Source organism: Mrakia frigida (assembly GCF_051309035.1).
Source record: "Mrakia frigida strain ATCC 22029 unplaced genomic scaffold BDY24scaffold_16, whole genome shotgun sequence".
Lineage (NCBI taxonomy): Eukaryota > Fungi > Basidiomycota > Tremellomycetes > Cystofilobasidiales > Mrakiaceae > Mrakia > Mrakia frigida.
The window spans coordinates 695,835-716,752 of NW_027481265.1; the positions used below are offsets into that span (position 1 = coordinate 695,835).

The 20,918-nt window shown below is 55.5% G+C and overlaps 4 protein-coding genes across 4 annotated transcripts; all 4 read left to right on the forward strand.

The window, feature by feature from the left end:
• The first annotated feature begins 45 nt into the window (after positions 1–45).
• Positions 46–2,916, forward strand: BDY24DRAFT_390192 (UBX domain-containing protein). Its single transcript, XM_076640623.1, has 11 exons — positions 46–125; positions 285–367; positions 487–773; positions 871–979; positions 1,050–1,093; positions 1,175–1,270; positions 1,352–1,645; positions 1,776–1,900; positions 2,021–2,219; positions 2,341–2,400; positions 2,569–2,916. The coding sequence occupies exons 1-11, from the start codon at positions 116–118 to the stop codon at positions 2,696–2,698; spliced, it is 1,437 nt and encodes a 478-aa protein (XP_076496604.1). The 5' UTR covers positions 46–115; the 3' UTR covers positions 2,699–2,916.
• A 194-nt stretch (positions 2,917–3,110) lies between these two features.
• Positions 3,111–10,317, forward strand: BDY24DRAFT_415476 (P-loop containing nucleoside triphosphate hydrolase protein; the record flags this gene model as incomplete). Its single annotated transcript, XM_076643452.1, has 37 exons — positions 3,111–3,271; positions 3,366–3,386; positions 3,553–3,787; positions 3,872–4,108; positions 4,197–4,296; positions 4,360–4,542; positions 4,609–4,795; positions 4,874–4,925; positions 5,013–5,086; positions 5,162–5,224; positions 5,305–5,416; positions 5,482–5,594; positions 5,660–5,853; positions 5,918–5,953; positions 6,020–6,267; positions 6,344–6,442; positions 6,523–6,574; positions 6,640–6,794; positions 6,864–6,951; positions 7,021–7,064; positions 7,141–7,536; positions 7,621–7,745; positions 7,809–7,864; positions 7,935–7,954; positions 8,016–8,037; positions 8,101–8,119; positions 8,185–8,344; positions 8,411–8,446; positions 8,512–8,682; positions 8,761–8,916; positions 8,991–9,205; positions 9,273–9,407; positions 9,486–9,621; positions 9,700–9,830; positions 9,901–9,986; positions 10,052–10,074; positions 10,141–10,317. 37 exons carry the CDS (start codon positions 3,111–3,113, stop codon positions 10,315–10,317), a joined length of 4,518 nt encoding a protein of 1,505 aa, XP_076496605.1.
• A 3,204-nt stretch (positions 10,318–13,521) lies between these two features.
• BDY24DRAFT_390207 (uncharacterized protein) lies at positions 13,522–15,817 on the forward strand. The gene is made up of 2 exons (XM_076640624.1): positions 13,522–13,683; positions 13,757–15,817. Exons 1-2 carry the CDS (start codon positions 13,571–13,573, stop codon positions 15,450–15,452), a joined length of 1,809 nt encoding a protein of 602 aa, XP_076496606.1. The 5' UTR covers positions 13,522–13,570; the 3' UTR covers positions 15,453–15,817.
• Positions 15,818–16,370: 553 nt separating this feature from the next.
• BDY24DRAFT_69563 (uncharacterized protein) lies at positions 16,371–18,209 on the forward strand. The gene is made up of 3 exons (XM_076645067.1): positions 16,371–16,502; positions 16,582–16,632; positions 16,717–18,209. Exons 1-3 carry the CDS (start codon positions 16,463–16,465, stop codon positions 17,961–17,963), a joined length of 1,338 nt encoding a protein of 445 aa, XP_076496607.1. The 5' UTR covers positions 16,371–16,462; the 3' UTR covers positions 17,964–18,209.
• Positions 18,210–20,918: the final 2,709 nt, after the last annotated feature.

Below are 20,918 nucleotides of genomic sequence, written 5' to 3' on the forward strand. Positions count from 1 at the left end.
GAAAGAGGGAGGAGCTGGGAGGAGGGAGGAAGGCGAGCTCGCAGCGAATCCCTCCCTCCCTTCGATAAGGACTTTGAACTCAAGCTGCCTCTCAACCACCATCTCTCTCGAAACCATGGACGATCGTGAGTCTACCTTCTCTTTACGCTGAACCTGCCTTCGATCCCTTCGGCAGATGTGCGAAGGTTTGCAGATCAGGACGAAAAGCCATCGACACTGACGCACCTCCACCTCACCTTCCCTCTCTCCTCCTCCCTTCTCTCTTCCTCCCGTTCTGCCTTTAGAAATTGCCCAATTCGTGAGCTTGACCTCATCCACCCCTCAAGAAGCTCAATCCTACCTTACTCAAGCTGGAGGAAACCTCGAAGTAAGTCTCGTCCTTCTCTCTTCTCCCCTTCCATCACCTTCGCTCGTCATCTCCTCTTCCTCCAAAGCTCACCTCTTCCTCTTCTCCCTCATTCGCTTCCAACTTTTCTCTTTCGTCAGACTGCCGTAGGACTCTTCTTCGCTGCCGCAGACGACGGGGACGACGCTGGAGAGGAGGATCAACTTATGGCCGACGAGGACGATTCAGGCTCAGCTCCTCCTCAATCCCACTCTGCTCCTTCCCCCGCCGCCGCTACTCCTGCTACTCGAACTGGAGGAGGAGGAAACTCGATGGGAGGAGGAGCATCGGAACCATTGCCTGCTGGCTGGGGTCAGGGAGGAGGAGGTGGAAGTGGAGCTAGGGTTGGGAGGGTTGGACAGTGGGGAGGACCAGGAGGTCAGGGAAGGTGAGCTCGACCGTTTCCTCCTTCTTGCCGTCTCGTCTCGATCTGTTTCCTAGCTTTGAAGCTGATCGATATCTCGTCTCGGTCTGAGCTCATTCAGCACTCCTGCACGAACTGGAAACGGTCCTCGGATCGCTACTCTCGGATCCATCAACTCGAGTGGACCTTCCGCTGGAGGACCTCCCGGAGGAGATGATGATGAGAGCTCGGTGAGCCGATTTCCGAGTTTATTTCGCTCTCTGAACTCACCTGACGCTCTCTCGTCTTCGCTGCTGTCAGGACGAGGAGAAAGGAGAAGATCTCTACGCTGGAGGAGAACGAAGGTGCGTTCACATCTCGCGTCTCTTCCTCCGATCCTTCCTTTCGCTGACCTCGTTGGGCGTTTCGTCCTTGGTTTGAAATAGTGGTCTCAACATCCAAAACCCCAACAAGAACAAAGGTCCTGCCGGAGCTGGAGGAGGACGAGGAGTCGTCGCTGATATCCTCAAGAAAGCTCAAGAGTGCGTCTCTTTCCTCGCCCTCTCCTCCCTCTCTCCTCACTCCGCTCACTCACTCACCTCCTCCCTCCCTTTCTCTCGCAGAGCTGGTCCTCCTCCCACCGCTCCCGGTGCTGCTGGTCCTTCGTCTTCCTCAGCTCCTTCCTGGGGATCGGGAAACACCCTCGGATCCGACACCACTCCTTCCTCTTCCATCGCCGACCCGAACGCTCCTCCTGCTCGAGGTGGAGAGCACGACGACGAGGAGGACGACGAGGAAGAGGAGGTTGCGGTTAGGCACTTGACGTTCTGGAAAGATGGGTTCTCGATTGAGGATGGGGAGTTGAGGAGGTACGATCAGCCTGGGAACAGGGAGTTGTTGGAAGCTATCAACCAAGGGTGAGTCGACTCTAGCTTCTGAGGGACGAGGTTGGGTAAGATTTTGGGTCGAGGTGGGTGCACATAGAAGCAGCAAGGAAAAGGAGGGAGAACTGATCGATTTCGTTTGTGTTTTCGTCTGGCGTCGCAGTCGAGCTCCTCCCTCCCTTCTCAATGTCCGTGTCAACCAACCTGTCGAAGTTCGAGTAGCCAAGAGACTCGATGAGGATTGGAAACCCGCTCCTCCTAAGCCCAAGGGACCCTGGGAAGGATCTGGTTCGTTCCGAAACTCGTCCAATCCCGCCCTTTCAAACGCGTCGAAACTGAACCTTTCTCTTCCTTTTCTTCCCTCCTCTCCTCGTGTCTCTTTGCCCTTTTGTCTTGCTTCTTCAACAGGCAACCGACTTGGAGCTCCCGTCCCTGGACTCGCTTCCCCTACCTCTGCCTCCTCGACTCCTGCTCTCCCTGCTGCTACCGCGACGGAAGCGAGCTCGACGACTGGAACTGGAAGCTCGGCAGGTGGGAACTTGCAGTTCGAGGTGGACATGACGGAGCCGACGACGCAGTTGCAGATTCGATTGGGAGATGGTACGAGGTAAGTCTTAGAGACCGTCGGGAGGAGACGAGACGACGCGTCGAGAACTGGGTGTGTGAACTGCTTCCATTTCAAGGTCAAAACATTGACTGGCTTGTTCGCATCTTCGTTTCTTCTCCAGACTCGTTGCCCGAGTCAACTTCACCCACACGATCGGAGACGTTCGAAGATTCATCAACGCGTGAGTCTCGTTTCGTTTCGTCTCGACTCGCACTCTTTCCTTTTCCTCCCTTATCTCCCACCACACAGCAAAACACGTCCTCCAATTTTGTTCCCTCGGCTTCTTTCACCTTTGTCTCCATGCTGACTCCCTCCCTCGTTCTATCGTTCGTTCGTTCTTTCTTCTCAGCTCCCGACCTTCGTCCACCCGATCCTACGCACTTCAAACCACTTTCCCCAACAAGGATCTCGCTGACGAGTCTCAGACGATCAAGGAGGCTGGTTTGGGTGGAGCGGTCGTGGTGCAGAGGTGGATCTAGGTCCTTGCTTGAACGCGTGAGGGACGAGAGGAGAGGAGGAGACGAGGAGACGAAGGGAGGGCGCGTTGCTTTTGTTTGGTTAGGTAGATTACCATGAGACTTCTTTACCTCTCTCGTTGCTAGAAGTGGAAAGGGAGAGAGATAATTTTCGAAAAGGAAGGAACACGTCGTCGAGAAAAGGCTGCCTGCAAACGGCCTCCGCCTCATCGACGACGTTCCTCCCTTCCGTCGTCCATCTCGCTTCCCATTCATCTACTCAACGCGGTAGCCTCTCCCAGCAATCCTTCCCCGTCGGGACCCGCCGAGCTGATTGAAATCTAAAGTTCCGGAGCAGGTCAACGCGCTTTAGAAGATTGATGATGGTGCGCCGGCTCTCCTCTCGCTTGAGGCTGCCTCGCTTGACCCTCTCTCTATGCCCTTGGGCTGCCTTCTGCACCTCAACCACTACCCTCATCATCGAAAACGACATATGAGTTTAAATACGGATACAGGAGGAGCGTCCGGGTTAAAATTGTGTGGGAACGATGGGAGCTTTGGACCTTCAAGCAGTTGTCGGAAGGGAGGGCTGGACTTGTGAGCTCGACTATTTCCTTGCTGTCCTTCTGTGACCGGTAGCTCGGTGAGGTCAATCTAAACTGACTCGAAACTTTCATGTCGTCTGCGATAGCACCATCACGTTCGAACAGAGGTATGTTTTGTCGCTGAATGGCAAGGAGAGGGAGAGGGAGAGGCACGGCGGAGGGAGGGATGATTGAGCTCGACGCTGCTTTCCTCTGTCCTCCTTCCTTTGCTCTCGCTTCCGAAGCTCAAACTCAAGCTCACCTTCCTTTTTTCCTCCTTTCTTCCGTTCACAGTATTCTCTCCCTCGTTCCCAACATCCTCTTCCTCCTCTTCGCCCTCCTTCGGATCTACTTCCTCTCCCGGAAACCGTCTCGACTTCTTCGACGATTCGACTTCCTCCTTGCCCTCAAGCTTCTGTCCACTCTGCTCCTCGTTGGAAGCTCTGCAGCTGTCATTGCGCTGTACAAAGATGCGGAGGGAATGCCTACGACTACGATGGGAGCTTGTGCGATGGGTCTGGTTGCAGCTGTGAGTTCTTGGGAGGAAGTGAGAAAGGGAGGGTGCCGCGGCTGAGTCGAGCTCACTTTCCTGTCGTTTGCTTCGTGCTTTTAGATCGTCTACCTCCCTCTTTCGGTCCTGGAGCACCGTAACTCGCTCGCACCAAGTACTCTGCTATCGTCCTACACCATCTCGCTTGGACTTTTCGGAGCAGCTGAGCTCAGGACGCTCGAGGCCGTCAACTTCCCATCCTCACCCTGCACCGCCAAAGCTGTCGCCGTAGCGTCTCTTTTCGCTCTCCTCATCTTGGAGTCGACTTCGAAGAGGTTTTTGTTGAAGCCAAAGTACAACGTAAGTTCCATCTTGCACTCGTCTCTTTCGTTTTGAAAGAACGGACGCGTCCTGATCCCCCCTCCTCCTCTCTCTTTCTCTCGAGCAGAACCTCCCACTTGCAACTACCACCTCCTTCCTCCTCAAACCCTTCTTCCCTCATCTCCTTCCACTTCTCTACCTAGGATACAAGAGACGTCTCACTCTCGGTAAGCTCGCCCTGCTTCGTTCTCTCTTCTCCTCTCGCTGACCCGCGTCCTCCACGTCGACAGACGACCTCGAATCCATCCCACCTCACATGCTCGCCGTCCCCGCTGGAGCCAAACTCATGAACTCTCTAGCCAAAGGAGACCAGAGCTCAACGTTCTTCCTCCTCAAAGCAAGTCTGTCCGCGTTCGGTGCCAAACTCGGAGGTCCTGCTCTTCCCAAGCTCTTCTTGACCCTCTTCACCTTCGGTACGTCTTCCACCACCCTCCAACGCTTGAATCACAAGACTGAATCGATCTCTGGACGTTTTTCAGGCCAAGTCTTTCTCGTGCAAGGAGTTACTCGTTTCATCGCTGATCCTCGAATCGATCAGGCTCGAGGATGGGCTCTCGTAGGAGGATTCGTAATCATCTACTCTGGGATCGCTCTTTCGACGTATCTCTACTGGGAGAAGGTGTTTGATATCTCGGTTGAGTATCGAGGGGGGTTGATCGGGGCGATGTGAGTTCATTTGAGTGATTTCTCGACGCGTCTCTTTCAAACGCGTTCGCTGACGAGGTGCGGTATTGGGTTTGACAGGTACACCAAGACTCTGAAGTTGACCTCGGTTGCTGCTAGAGAGGTTGGGCAGGTGAGTTGCGGGGAGGGGAGGATGAGACAAGGAGAAGAGACAACGACGACGAACGCGGGCTGATCCCTTCCTCGTCTCTTCAACCAGGGAGCTGCGACTACCTACATGTCCGTGGACGCTGAGAGAGTCACTGTAATGCTTCAATTCGTTCATGAGATGTGGTGAGTCGAACTGCACCTTCGAACTTCGTAGAAATGTGAAACTGACAACTCGGTGACTCTCGCGACCTCCCTCAGGGCGTCTCTTCTCGCCATCGCTCTTGGATTCACTATGCTTTGGTTTCAAGCGTCTTATGCCATGTTTGCGTGAGTTTGTCCAGTCCATCCGTCTTCTGAACTGCGTCTCTCGCTGACGCGTCGTCCTTTACTCGTTCTCCCAGCCCTTTCGTCTTCGTGTTCATTCTTCTGGCGATCACTGGAACGCTGGCAAAGTCAGTTGGAGCTAGCCAAACAGCTTGGATGTCGTGTGTAGACAAGAGGATCAGGTTGTTGGTGAGTCGAGAGCTTCGTCGATTGAATCTCTCCGTTCGAGTTCTCTGACCTCTCCTCGTTCGCAGACCTCGATGTTCTCTCAACTACTCCCCATCAAGCTTGGCGCCTACGAGAATCCTCTGATGGAAAAGGCCAGAGTTCTTCGCCTCTCTGAGACAGTAGCTCTGCGTCACTTCTAGTTCGTCGTTCGATCTTCTGGTTCCAATTCGGTACGACGCGCTCTGACCTTCTCTTTCTTCGCAGCTTTCTCCTCATCCTCACCAGCACCCTCGCCAGTCTTGGATCCACTTTCTCAGGCCTCGTTACCATCGGCTGCTACGCTGTCGTCCTTCGATTTGGCCCTGGCTTCGGTCCACTCGATATTTCTCGGATTTTTACGATTCTAACCATCATTGGACTGCTCGCTGAGCCCATCTCCATGCTCGGTCAAGCTTTGCGTGAGTCTACCGCTTCTTGACCTCACTTTCAGTTGACTGACTGACACTGTTCTTCTTCTCGCAGCATCTTTATTCGGAGGTTGGGCTTCGATGAAACGAAGTGAGTTCTCTAGTTTTTCGTCGTCTTTTGATCCCAAACTTACCTCCTGAACCATTCTCTTTCCAGTTCAAAGCTTCCTCGTCCTCCCCGAAAAGCCTCTGCCGGCGCCAACTTCCAAACTCGACGCATCGGACGACTCCTCCAGCAACACCGAATCGCGTTTCTCCTCCGCTTTCGAACTCCCGCTGTCCCACGTTCAGATCCCAAATGGAGAGGTCGTAGCGGAGATCATCGGAGGATCGTTCGGATGGGACGAGAAGACCGTCGTTTTGGAGGACATCAACTTGAGATTGGTCTCGGGAGAGCTTCACATGGTAAGTTTTCGGGACGAGAGCGAGAGACGCGTCCCTGTTGGTCGATTCTGACTCTTTCGTTTTTCTTCGTGATCAGATCGTTGGCTCAGTTGCCAGCGGGAAGTCTACTCTCCTGATGGCTCTTCTCGGAGAGACTGTTCAGCTCAAGGGGTCGATGGACGTCCAGGCGAGGAAGGTCAGCTCTCTCTCTCTCTCTCTCTCTTTCTTACGGCTCGTTCAGACCCTGATTAGTCCTCCGGTTCTCCTTCCTCACAGATTGCTCTCGCCACTCAAACACCCTTTATCTACCCAGGGACCTTCCGATCCAGTCAGTCTCGATCGAACTCGGCCGATCTCGACTCGAACTGACGCTCTCACTTCTCCTCGTTCCAGACGTTCTTCTCGACCAATCCTTCAATCAAGCCTCCTTCGATAGGGTCATCGAAGCTTGCGGTCTCACTCAGGATCTCGACAGGCTTCCGAATCGAGAGCACACCGTTCTCGGAGAGCGAGGAATAACCCTCTCCGGAGGTCAGCGACAGCGACTTGTGAGTGCGACGAGCTCCTCTACTCGACTCCTTTTCATCCACTGAGTTTATCTCGTCTACCTCCCGCAGTCTCTCGCTCGAGCAGTTTATGCTGAAGCAGATCTAATCCTCCTTGACGATACGTTCTCGGCTCTCGACGGAGAAACGGAAGCTCATGGTGAGCTCGTCATCTCTCTTCTCAGTTGCCATCTTTTCTCGAAGCTGATCTCCTTTGTTTTCTCTTCAGTCTTCTCTTCCCTCTTTGGACCTGCCGGATTACTCAAGGGAAAGGTATGCTCAAGCTTCAGGACACTGCTGACCTCCCCTTGTCGAATCCGAATCTGACGCGTCTTCTCTTTTCTCTCAGACCGTCGTCCTCATCACTCACGGGATCCAGCACCTTCCCTCCGCCGACAAGGTCATCGTCATGGCTTCGGGGAAGATCTCTCAGTTTGGAACCTTCGAACAAGTTCGAGACAGCGGAAACCCTTTCCAGCAGAGAAGGCGATGCACCAGCAGAGGAAACGAGAAACGATCGCAGGGGGTCGAGGCTGAGAAGTCGAAGAAGGACGACTCGCTGGACTCGATACTACAAGACGAGGAGGTCGACGAGGAACTCCTGTGGTCCAACGACAAGAACAGGAAGACTGCCGCCTTCAAGTTCTTCTTCAGTGCTGTCGGAGTTCGAGGGTGCTTCCTCCTCAGTGTCTTCGTTATCCTCCTCGCCGCCGTTCAAAGGCTGGGCTTCAGGGCTTCCTTCAGCGTGAGTCCATACCCAGTCTCTCTTTTGGCTGAGCGTACGTTGATCACGACCTTTTTGTTCCTCTTGCCTTTAGACTTTGCGAAGAAGGCTCCGACGGGGAACTTTGGAGCTTGGATGGGAGGATACGTTTCGTTCGCCGTTGCGACGGGAGTTCTGCAGGTCGTCACGTTCTACTACTTCACGGTCATTCTGACTCAACGAGGATCCTTGTACGTCGACGAACCCTTTACTGGCCACCTAGGAGCTCACTGACACGTTTTCTTCTTTCACAGAATCATTCACGCTCTCGAACTCACCGGTTTGATGAACTCTCCTCCGTCTTTCTTTCGTGAGTTGCAACTCTTCAACTGGACGACAAAACATCAGCTAATCTCCGCTTTCGTTTCGCTCCTTTCAAGAGAAAAACAGTCCCGGGAAGGTGAGTCGTCGTTCTTTCGTTCCTTTCCACTTCGACGCGACTGACTCGTCTCCTGTTGCAGATCTTGAACCGTTTCTCGGAGGGTACGTCGATTGATTACTTTTGAGCTCTACAACTCTCTGACCCTTCTTCGTCTCTCTCTCCAGATATCCAAGCTGCAGACTTGTTCGTCCTTCTCCTCTCCGCCAATCTTTTTCGTGCTCGCTGACTCTGGCCTTCCTTTCTCACAGCATCTTCCCTCTCTGCATCCTCGCCTTCTTTCTCAGCATCCTCTCCCTCATCACAACCTTGATCTTCGTCGTTATCGCCGCACCTTGGCTCGGTCTCTCCCTCGTCGTCCTCGGTCCAACCTTCTGGTTCATCCTCGCGTTTTATCTTTCAACGTCGAAGGTAAGCAGAACTCCATCTATCTACTTTTTCGTCAGAGCTGATGATCCCTCGTTATTGATACTTCAGCAACTTCAACGACTCGATCTCGGAGCGAAGAGCCCTGTGAGTCTCAACCTGGTCTCACTGAACGCGTTCGACGCTGACCGATTCTCTCGTCTTTTCCTCAGCTCTACACTCTCTTCTCGACTTCAGTCGGAGGTCTCACATCCATCAGAGCCTTCCGAGCCTCCCGTTACTTCGAGGATATCAACGTCGCTACTCTCAACCGAGCTCAAGGACCCTTCTACTACAGGCAGGCAGGTCAACTCTTTCTCAGAACGGTCTTGACGTGGATCACAGTGAGGTCTCTCGCTCATGGTTGTCTGACTCTTCTGTCGAGCTTCCGACTGATCCTCTCTGTGGTCCTCGTCCCTCAGGGAACTATCGCTGTCGGTCTCGCCATCCTTGCAGTCGGTCTTCGCTCATCGACCTCTGCTGCTCTCCTCGGAGTCGCCATGTCCCAAATCACTGGACTTTCCTCCTCGTTAATGGGAACCATGATTACCTACGCTGAGGTTGAGAACTCCATAGTCGTGAGTTCCCGTCTTCTTCGCTCTTTCGAGTCTCAACCAAGGAGCCGACCTTTCTGCGCGGCTCTCAACTTCAGTCGCTCGAGAGGATTCAGGAGTTTGCCTTACTTCCTTCGGAGGACCCCAATCCCTCGTCTTACGAGTCCGAGAAGCCTAAGGACCGCTCATGGCCTTCGAAGGGAGCTCTGGAATTTCAAGGCGTCTCGATCCGATATCGGGAAGAGCTTGATCTGGCTCTCGACAGTGTTTCCTTCTCGCTCGAGGGAGGGAAGAAGATCGGGATCTGTGGAAGGTTCGTTTCTCTTCTTCGCTGCTCTCTAAGACCCGCACTGACTCTGGCTTCTTTAACGTCTCTTCAGAACTGGATCGGGCAAATCTTCGACCCTCCTCGCCCTCTTCCGAGCCATCGACCACGGTTTGATGAGCGGACAGATCTTGATCGACGGCATCGACATCTCGACGCTCCCTCTTCATCAGCTTCGAGACTCAATGAGGTGAGCTCTTCCTCTCCTTATGTTCTCGTCTTTGAACTAGGCACTGATCTCCCACTCTTCCTCCTCGCTCTTCCACAGCATCGTCACTCAAGATCCGTTCCTCGTCGGCACCCTCTCTGTTCGAGACAACCTCGACCTGGACGGCCGCTACTCGGACGACGAGATATGGGAAGCTCTCCGCTCTGTCGGAATGGCCGACGTGATCAGCGAACTGGTGAGTGTCATCGTAACCAAGTCGCGTCGAGATCCGACGCTGAAGCTGACTCCTTGCTCGTGTTGTTCTCTCTTCCAGCCCGAGAAACTCGAATCCCTCGCCATCGTCGACGAGGAATCTTTCTCAAAGGGTCAACGTCAACTTCTGTGCCTCGCTCGTTGTATCCTGAGGAAGCGTCAAATCGTTGTTCTCGACGAGTCGACGAGCAGGTGAGTTGGCGTTTCAGTCTCTTTCATCGCCTTTTGAGTTCCTCTGACTCCTTTTCCGTCTTCGCCACAGTATGGACCATCTAACCGATCAGATGATCAAGAAGGTCATCGCTGAGATGAAGGATCAGACGGTTCTCGCTATCGCTCATCGAATCTGTTCGTCCTTTCTTTTCGAGACGCGTCGTCTACTCGATCCCAACGAACTGACGAGCTTCCTCCAGCTACCATTATCGACTACGACCTTGTACGTGTCTTCCTCTCTCTCTAAATAATCTCCACATGCTGATCGTGTCTCTTCTTCTTCCCACAGATCCTCCTGCTCGACGACGGGAAAGTCGCAGAGTTCGACGCTCCTCAAACCCTCCTCGCCGACCCCCACTCCCGCTTCGCCAAGCTTGCCGCTACTCAGGGAATTTTCCACTCGAGTCGGTCTCCAGTCGTCGCTCAGGCAGAGACCGCCAGCTTGGACGGAAAGAAGGAGGAATGAAACGACGCGACTTCGTTTTCCCTTTCCGACCCACTTCCCCCGTCTTTTTGTACCTTTAGCCTTTGTAGACTCTCACCCACCTTTCTTACGAATTAACGACCTACACACCTATCTAGCTCTGTATGCATCGATTAACGACTTCTCTCGACTCGGGTTGGGTTCGGAAGGCGTTGAGTTTTCGAGAATCAGGCTTCGTGCAGCTGTGGAAAAGCTTCTCCCGCGAACTGAGAGGTATAAAATCTTGAAGATCTTCACCGACATCATTGGGTCTCACAGGAATAGGAGAAAAAAATCTGCCCTCGACTGTTGCTCAAACAAACTACGCCTCGCTACCCCTGTTTCAAGAGAGAAGGTCAAACACACCTCCTTCCTCCTTTCTCTCCCAACGGTTTCCCTTCCCCTCCTCCCCTCTCCCTTTCCTTCCCTCAACTCCTCATAAAGTGAGCTCTCCGAATCGCGTGCTTGGATACAGAGAACTACCGACCAACTCGACGCTGACTCGACCTTTCTTCCCTCAGCTCTCTCCTTCCCTCCTCCTCCTTCCTCAGCTCAGGTTGAAACAACCCTCCTCCTCCCTCTCTCCTCCTCCGTCCTTCCTTCCTTCCCTTCGGCACCCTCCCCCCTCCCAACTCTCCTCCTCTCAGTCTCTCCCCGGTGGAAAACTTTGATCAGTTCCTTCGAGGCCCATGGATTCAGCGTTAGAAGGACGAGCACCGTTCGCCCTCGTCGATCGAGAACGACGGGTCTCTCTGGGAGGGGAGAGCTCAGCCAGTTCTGGAGGAGCAAGCGAAGGAACACCCTCTCTGTACGAGGAGTCGACTGCTTCAGGAGTACAAGGATCTTTCGATGTATCTCTCAAGAGTGAGTTTTTTCATCTGCTCGTCACAAGGTTCCCTTTCATTCGAGGGCTGGGGAGGGAGGAAGAGGGGAGGGAAGGACGTATCCTGATCGACTCTTCCCTCCTCCTCTCTTTGCATTGATCCCGTTCGTCTCAACCTCAGCTATGGACCTCGAACCTTCAGTAGTCCCTCTTTCATCCTTAGCTCCAGCTTCCAAGGGCAACTTGTCGCTCAGGAAACGTCCATCAGCTCTCGCTCTCCAGGGATCCAACGGGAGCTCACGACGGAGGTTGTCCTCTGCCTCCTCGTCGACTGGTTCGACGAGCGTTGCTGGAAACGCTCACGATGTTGAGGAGATCAAGTCTCGTGAGTCTCTTCAACCTTCTCCTTCTCGATCATACCTTCAGGAGGATGCTGGAGCGAGTGAGCATGGAAGGGAACGAGCCTGCGAGCTCACACTTTCGCCCTCCTTCCTTCTCCTCTCTCTCTCTCGGTAGCTATGGACGTCGATTTCCCTTCCTCCACCAACCTTCCCCTACCACCCCAATCACCCTCTACTATCCTCGCCCTTCCTCCGAGTAAAAAGGCCGGCAACTCCCGAGCTCGTCCTATGGCTCTGAATCTCGCCAGCTCTTCCTCCATCGCACCTGAAACCAACGTCGTCTCTCCTCCAGACTCCGAGGGCTCCAGCAACGTCAAAAGCTTCGTCGTACCGAAGACTCTTCTTCTACCCGTCGGATCAGCCTCGTTGGGACCTCCTTCGGCTTTGGAGCTCGATGGATCGGCGGAGGACGCAGGGAAGATGTTCGGGAAGGGAGACGACGAGGGTCGAGGAGAGAGGGATGAGAAGGCTGAGGCCATTGTGCTGGGTGAGTCCTTTTTCAATCTCTTACCTCTCTGACACGTGTCAGCTTTTTGCAAAGTCACATTCTCATGCAGCTTTGCGTCCTCTCCTTCAGCAGCAGCAGACATGGATGTCGACCTTCCCACGACCCTCTCCGCGTCGGTTTTCCCGCCTCCCTCCGTCACGAAGCTCTCACCTGCACCTTCGCCATCAAAACGAGGACTCAAAGCTCGCCCATCAGCCCTATCACTCTTCTCGGCTTCACCAACCCATCCGGATTCGGCTCCTACCTCCCAACTCGACCTCACTCCATCTCCTCCGAACGCGTCGATCCCTCTTCTCCTCCTCCCCGAAGGAGAATTCATCTCCACCTCCCCAGCATCTTCCAGTTCCTCAGCAACGTCGTCCAACCCACCTAGGAGCCTCCTCTCTCTCCCTCCCAAACCTCTCTCTTCCTCCGTGCGTGTCAAACCTTCTCCTCTCGCCCTCAACTTCTCGAACTCGTCCACCTCCCTCTCCGTCAATCGACCCAACCTTCACATCTCCCCTTCGGCTCCCAACCTTCGTCAAGCTTCAACCGCGGCTCTCACTCCTTCGGAATCATGGGCAACAGCTCCTCCTCCGCCGTCGTCGATTGGGAAAGGGAAGAGGAACGCCAAAAACCTTTCCCTCTCGCTCGGATTCGGATCAGCCTCGCCAGGATCCTCCTCGTCCGAGAGCGGCGCTCCTTCGTCTCCTGGTCCTTCGACAATGAGTACCGGAGGAGCGAGATTCAACATGCGACCTCCTCACACCTCCATCCCACCTCAAACTCCCTCTTCCTCAGCCCACTTCCAAACCTCGTTCCCTCAAGGTCCACCTTCCTCGTCCTACTCCTCCTCCTCCTCCCAACAGAACCCTCCAGGTCAACGTCCCAACCTCCTCGCTCTCCTCCCAACCAACGAACGAGACCCTTCGGACCACGCTTCCTCCTCCAACCCAGCCAACCGACCCTACGCCGACGGACCCATCGAGATCCTCCCAGGTCTCTTCATCGGATCGGAGGAGAACGCTCGAGATTGGCCCACCCTCACGTCCTCCAAGTTCAACATCGGCCGAGTCGTCAACGTTGCGAAGGAACTCGTTGGTGCCGGAGACGAGTACGGAACGGCTGAGGAGGATCAGGCGTTGAATCAGTTGAGAGCAGCCGTTTCGACCCCGAACTTGAGAGTCGCGTCGGCGGGAGGAGTTGGAGGAGCGGCGGGAGGGAAGGTTCAGGAGAAGACGTATACGTTGCCGAACGGGAGGAAGATGGAGTATCTCCATCTTCCTTGGAGTCACGGGCAGGCGGATCTGGTTAGTGGTGGGGAGGGGGGAGAGAGTGGGTTTACGAGGGCTGGGGAGTGGGTTGGGGAGGGGTTGGTGAGAGGGGAGGGGGTTTTGGTGCAGTGAGTTTGAGTTATCTGCTTTTCTTGCGCTCCTACTTCGTCTCATCTTCTTCGAAAAAGCACGCTGACCTCGTTGTTTTGTTCGTCGCTGTAGCTGCCAATGTGGGATCTCGAGGAGTGCGACCCTTGTGATCGCCATTGTAATGAGACTGGCGGCTGAGGGAAACATGGTCGACGAGCTCGGAGAGGTTCGAGGGATGCACGATGCCTATGAGTTTGTGAAGAAGAAGAGCCCTTGGATCGGGCCCAACGTCTCGTGAGTTTCGTTCCGTCGTCCCTCTCTTCTCTTCGTCTCCTTTCGCTGAATCATCTACGCCTTCTATTTCTAGCCTCATCTACCAACTCCTCGAATGGGAACGCCTTCTCGCCGCTCAGACCTCTCACCTTCCTCAGATCATCTCCTCGTCCAACAACTCGTCCGATGGATCCTCAGTCTCGACGCCGATGCATCGAGGTTTCTCCACCGAAGTCGAATCCGAGGAGGACTGGTCGCGTCGAAGAGCCGAGCTTGAAGCTCTCGAGGAAGCCGAGGAGTTGGATCGGGATATGGAGGAGCGGATGAAGAGGTCGAGAACGACTTCGGCCTCGTCGACACTCTCGTCGTCGTCGTCGGGAGGAGGACCTGGACCAGCTTCGGTTTCGACTGGAGGGAGGAAGCCTTTTGGGATCAAGAGGAGGATCAGTGGGAGCTCGCTTGCCAGTGAGATCACGCTCGAGGAGGAGGAGGACGAGGCTGGGGAAGAGGAGGGAAGCGAGAGCAGCGAGACGAGGACACCTCCTCCTCTTTCCGGGGTCGAGCATTCGGAATCCGACGCGATGATGGTCGAAGGGATCGTCGAGGAAACCAACGGAGCTCAATCAACCGAGGATATGGAGGTCGCTGGAGTCTCGCAGAAGTCAACGAAGCTCTCGGCCCCTCCCTTCGGAGGACGCGCAGAACGGAAACGATCTTCCACCCTCTCCTTCGTCCCTTCGCTGGACCCACTCCCCTCTTCGCCGACAACCATCACGGATCCTTCCTCTTCCAACCCATCCGGATCGGCAGCCGTCATGGATCCACCTACTCCACGGATCTCTCTCCTCCCTCGGTCGAAGAGCTACCAAAATCACGCTCAACGAGCGTCGCTCTCCTCCCTCGACGAGATCGCTCCCTCCAGTCCTCTTATCTCCAGTTTCACCTCCGCCACCTTCGATCAACCCCCCACTCGATCCGAAACTCCGTCCTCGATGGCTTCGTCGTCTCGGAGGTCTTCCCTCACCTCTTTCCCTCGTCCACCTCCCATCCTTTCGAGCAACAACGAACCTCGGTCCCTGCAGCAGCTGCTGTTTTTCCCTCCTTCGCCGAATCGGTCCATGGATCCCTCGACACCGACGATGGCCCACTCGACTTCCATCTTCCTCTCCTCCCCAGCTCCAACCCACCAGACGTTCGCCTCGTCGTCGTCGTCGTCGTCGTTCGGTTACCAACTCGCGTCGACCTCTCCTATCACGGAAAGGACTCCCACAGGTGTTCAACGCTTGAGATCCATGATCCCACCCATCATTTCACCCACCACAGCGCTCCTCCCTGACGACACACCTCTCGCTCACGTCTTTGGAAGTCTCGGAGGAGGACTGGGAGGTGGAGGGTTCGGTTCTCGGCACTCGCCAAAACAGCGGAAGGATTTACACCGCAAGACCTTCTCCCTCGACGTCAAGTCCCTCTTTTCCTCTGCTGCCAGTCCCAGTCCCTCGGATCCTCTCCCACCAGCACCATCAGCAGCAGGGCCCTCCTTCTCCCCTCCCAAACGCACTCGAGCACCCTCGGCAGGAGTCCTGGGAGGGTTCGTCTTCGGCGGAGGAGGAGGAAGACACAGTCGAACCCCTTCGATCTCGTCCGTCACGTCGGGAGGGTCTGCGACGTCGTCGAGGAGAAGCAGCGTCAACGGAGGAGGAGGGATGATGCCTACGCCTAGTACACCCACTTGCGTGGTGACGGAGTTCAACGCGAGAGGGTTCGTGCTCGATACGAGGGAGATGAAGTAGATCGGGACGACGCGTCGTTGGGTTCGTCTTTGGTTTCCCGTCCTAATTGCCTTATGCCCCTTTCCCTCGGTTTCCTTCTCACTCTTACATACGTATCACTGGACTGCTTTCTCTTTCTCCATCCTGCATAATTTCCTCTCGTTCTGTGCGTCTCTCTCTCTGTTTTCGTTCTCGTTTCTCCTCCCTCTCGTCGTCTTTGTTTTCAACCCCCCATGCTTCCCCCTCTTCAACTCTTCCCTTCCCACCCCATGCATTTCACTTCAACCCTAGTACGCTTTCTTCCCTTCGCAGGTCTCTGTTTTCGTTTCGTTTCTCGTTTTTTTTGGCGTCTTCGTCTCTTTTTGTGTACGAGTTTGAGTTGGCGGTGCGATTGAATAACAGCCTGGTGCTTTTTTTCTTCCACGCTCTTGTTCTATGCTCTCCCTCGGTCCTTTAAGAAAAGTTGGCGTGAATTTTTTTATCGACGCGTCCACCAAAGCGGAGGCAAAATCCAGGCCGGCCTTCCCCCTGATCCCCCTTCCCTGAGCTCCTCCCTTCGATCCTAAACCACCGTCTCGCCTCCCCTCCACACTTCTTCCTTTTCCCGCTCGAGGAGCACAGCTCTCTGCAATCTTCCTCCCTCGATGGAGATGAGTCAACAGTGAGTTCTTCTTTCCAAGCGGAGAGGTGAGAGGAGGAGAGCAAGAGGAGGGAGGGATTGGGGTCGGTTCAGCTCGGAGAAGGAAGAGAAGATGGTTCGAAGGAAGAACTGACTCCATTCTGAGATTTGGCTTGGGACGGTAGACCGTACAACGACGATATGGACGTCGAGGAGTGGAGGGATGAGAAGGAGGATCGGGCGGTGGAAGAAGAGGGAGGAGAAGGAGGGGTCAACGGCCTGGAGGTGATGGAGCTGGAGGGAAGAGTGGAGAGGGAGACATCTCAGGGAGGTGAAGCGGTGGATCTGGGAGAGAAGGAGTTGGCTGAGGCTCCGGGTGGGGCTGTGGGTAGTGGTGGAGTTGAGGGGGAGAATGAAGGGGAGCGGGAGGAAGAAGAAGGAGAACAAGGAAGGTGAGCTCAACGTTTCCCCTTCCTTCCTTTGCTTTCTCAAGAAGCTGAGAAGACCTGTCTTTCGCACTCGTTCTCACAGTCGAGCATCACCATCAAGCTCAGGGCTTCCAGAAAACTCCATACAACCTCGGTACGTCCCCCTCCTCCCTTCACCAAACACAAAAAGGGAGAGAAACGAGCTCGAGCTGACCAAACTCCCTCCCTCCCTTTCAAGCTCCCCACAACTACACCACCGCATTGCAACCCCATCGAAGAAACCGAAAATCTTCCTCAAGAATGGCTGTCGGAGCCCCTACGGCCAGCACCCAAGCGAAGGTCACCACTCTCAACGCTAGATCCCGATCTCAACCCCCTAGAGCGTCAACAACGAAGAAAACAACAACGTCGAGCTCGCCGCCTTCCTTCCTTCCTCCCTCCCCCCTCCCCTCCCTCCCTCCTCCCTCCCTCCAACCTCCTCCCATCACCAAGCCAGGAGTCATCAACGGGAGCGATCTCCATCTCAACTCCAGCCATCTCAACGGAACCATGGTCGCCAGCGGATCCACCGAGAACGGAGGAACCGCGTCCATGACCTTCAGGGAAGCGCCAGCCGCTCCCAAAGCAGCCGTCCCCTCCCCTCCTCGAACAGTCCCAGGCTCGGATCCAGGAGTAAACCCCAAGGAGAAGCCAGCTAAGACCAAAACATCATCTACTCTCAACGCCGCCGCCGTCCTAAAACTCCAGCAAACGATTCGAGTCCAAGCCGCCCAAATCGAACGCCTCGAGATGGAGGTAGCGACTCTTACGGAGCTCGCTTCCCTTGCTACTACGGGGCGCTCTCGTGAAGCTGCTGACCTAGAGAAGCTCCGAGCTGAGGAGAGGAGGCTGGAGTCCCAGAAGGCGGAAAGGGAGAGAAGGGAGCTGGAGGAGAAGCTCGAGCTCGAGAGGAAAGCGAAGGAGGCCTCAGACAAGCTCGCTCAGGAGGCGAAGTATAGAGCTGAAGCTGCGACGCTGGAGATGGAGATCATGAGGGAGAGGCAGAAGGTCACCCAGGTCGCTAGTCCCACCGAGTTGGCGGATCGAGAAGGAAGGGTCAACAACATCGTCGTCTTCAACCTCGTCTCCACTCCCACCTCGACTCCAGAAGAACTCATCACTATCTACACCGAGAAGCTACCCAACGCCCCCATCCCCATCAAAGCCGTCAGACGATCCCACAACCCAACCTCGCCTCTCATCATCTACACCTTCGCCAACTCCTTCTCGAAGCACAAGGCCCTCGAGGTCAACAAGTCGAACCCCGACCCAGCAGCTCGTCTTTTCTGCAGATACGACGAAACACCCTCTCAGTACGCTCACCGACGACGCCTCTTCGCCAAGAGGAAGGAGATCATCGAAGGAGGAGGACAGGCTCGAGTGCACGGAGACGAGGTCGTCGAGACGCATCAGGACGGTACAGAGGAGAGGCATCGCCTCCCTTGAACCCTCAACCATCTCAGCATCGACGAGAGGGATATTGGAGTAGGTCCTCACCTCCGAATCCTCAGCCAGAACATCAACGGCTCCCTCGTTAAGAAACTCAAATCACGCGCCTTCCTCCCCTACCTCCAAACCCTCGCCCTCAACTACGACCTCCTCCTCTTCTCCGAATCCTGGCTCACTCCCAACGACCAGCGACTCCCACCCATCCCCAACTTCACTCTCATCAACCACTTCCGACCTCCCAACCCCAACTCAGCCCAAGCCCCCAAAGGAGGCGGCATCGCCGCCTACCATCGAAACACCCTTCCCGTCACCATCGACCCCTCCTCCTCCGAAGACATCCTCGTTCTTTGTCTCGGAGACCTCCGAATCGTGGCTCCCTACCTCCCTCCCTCCTCCTCACACCGAACCCAGCGCCTCGGGCTCGACCCCGTTCTCGCCTTCACCAACGTCCTCCACCTCCTCTCCTCCTCCCCCGAACCCATCCTCGTCATGGGAGACCTCAACGTTCGAACCGGAGAGCTCATAGCTCGTCGGAACCACCCTCCCAGAGCCTCCCTCGACAGGAAAGCCCCAAACCGGCAGGGAAGGGAGGTCGTCGCAGCCTGCAACGAACTCGATCTCGTAATCCTCAACGGAGCAGCGGGAGAGGACAAGGACGTCGGTCTCCTCACAGCCTACAGTCACAAAGGAAACTCCGTTATCGACTACGCCATCACCTCCTCTTCCCTCGTCCCAAAAGTCCTTCACTTCTCGGTCTCCCCGGATCACATCCATTCCGACCACTGCCCTCTCCTCCTCACTCTCGACTGCTCAACCCTCAACTTCGTTCCTTCCCCTCCTCCTCCCCCTCCTCCTCGACCCGAAAAATTCGTGCCTCGAATCCTCACCGACAGCCCGGTCGACAAGTGCTACGAGGCGATCTGGAGGACGCGAGCGACTCCCCAAGCTCGAGCTCGAAAGATCTACGGAGACGTACTGGAGGAATCGGAGGAAGCTACGGTGGAGGTCTGGTCCTACGGATACGCCGAGAAGGGAGATGGAGGCGTAGGTCTGGGAGTGGTGTTTGGCGAGGGAGACGAGCGGAACGTCTCCGCTCACTACTCACGCCAAAGCTTGTTGGCAGTCGACGCGTTGGGTGTGCTGCTCGTCCTCGAACGCTTCAGGGACCAACCTACTGTCCCTCTCATCATCCATACTTCGAACTTCCTCGCTCGATCCCTGGCACACTGGGCTCCTACCGAGTTACAGAGCTGGAAAGCGAAGGAGAAGCCGCTTGTCCGTCGCCTTAGGCTGCTCCTTTCTCTCCTTCGGGATCGAAGGGCAACGGTGGAGTTCAGGCTGGTAGAAGAGGGAGAAGAAGGTCAACGAGTACTGGTGCTCGCTCGCGTCGGCCTGAGGACGAAGGCTCCGACTCGAAGAGGAGACGAACACTTCCCGCCTCCTTCCCAATCCAAACCCATCCTCCTCCCTCCCATCCCAACCCAACCTCCTCCTCCTCCGAAAATTTTCACCAACCTCCCTTACTCCCCTCAACACACCCACCTTCCTCCTCGTCGAACACCTCTCGTCTCCCCGTTCACCGACGAGACGAAGAAGTCTCTCCGTCGCGTCCTCGACACGCTCTTCTCAAACCCCCAGTTCGGAGAAGACTCTCCGGTAGGAGAGCAGCTCAGATTGGAGCGAGAGCGGATACATCGTCGGCTGAAACAGATCATCCAGGCGGAGAAGCAGAAGGAGGAGGAGGGGAGGTGTCAGCAGCTCTTGGAGTCGGAGTCGGAGGGAGCGTTCTGGAGCGTCTCAAGGAAGCTAGACTGCGTTCGAGCAAAGTCGAAGATCCCCATCACCGAGCACACACTTCACCACGCAACGGTTCTCCAAGGTCCCAACCCACTACCCCCTTTCATCAGCGCCAACGTTCGAGACGCCAACGAGAGGGAATACGCCGGATGGCACGCCAACCCTCCTCACAACCAGCCTCTCGACCCCAGCAACCACCTCGAACGTCCCATCGAGAACTCAGAAGTCAAGCAAGCCATCGCTCACGCAGAGGAACGAGGAGCCAGCAGCTCAGCAGCAGGAGCAGACGGCCTTTCGTTCGACGAGATCAAGGGAGTCGAGATCCATCTCATCACCTCCCTCCTCAACACCATCATCTCCACCCAAACCCTCCCCTCCCCTACCGACACCAACCTCCTCATTCCCATCCCCAAACCCGGGAAAGACCCTCTCCTCGCCTCCAGCTATCGAGGAGTCACTCTCGTCCCCGTCCTCCTCAAACTCCTCGACTCCATCCTCCTCGCTCGAGCGTCCAACTTCGCCACAGAACACTCCATCCTCCCAGAGTCCCAGAACGGCTTCCGAGCAGGTCGTCGAACGGAAGGATCTGCGTTCGTCCTGAACGCGTTGATCGAGAAGCATGCGGTGGGGAGAGGGACGGTGTGGGTAGCCTCGTTGGACGCGACGAAGGCGTTCGATTACGTTCACCTGCCGACGCTGTGGAAGAAGATGAAGAAGATGGGATTCAGTGGGAAGATCTTCGATACCATCCAGATGAGGTACAACAAGACGAAGATGAGGGTTCGAGACGGGGGAGGAGTGTCGGAGGAATTTGTTGCGACGCACGGAGTGATGCAAGGGAGTCCGCTCTCACCCTTCCTCTACCTCCTCCACATTTCAGATCTTCCAGATTCCTCCCATCCCGACGACCTCACTCTCCTCGGAGTCATCATCAACCACTCGGAACACGCCGACGACATGATCCTCATCTCAGGCTCGAGAGCTGGACTCCAACATCGTCTCGACGTTCACCAACGATTCCTCAACCTCAACTCCATCCTCGTCAACACCTCCAAATCAGAGGTCATCATCTTCGGCCCCAAACCCTCCGTCCTTCACCCCCTCACCCTCAACGGGGAAAACATCCCCTTCGTCCGCTCCCTCACCACCATCGGA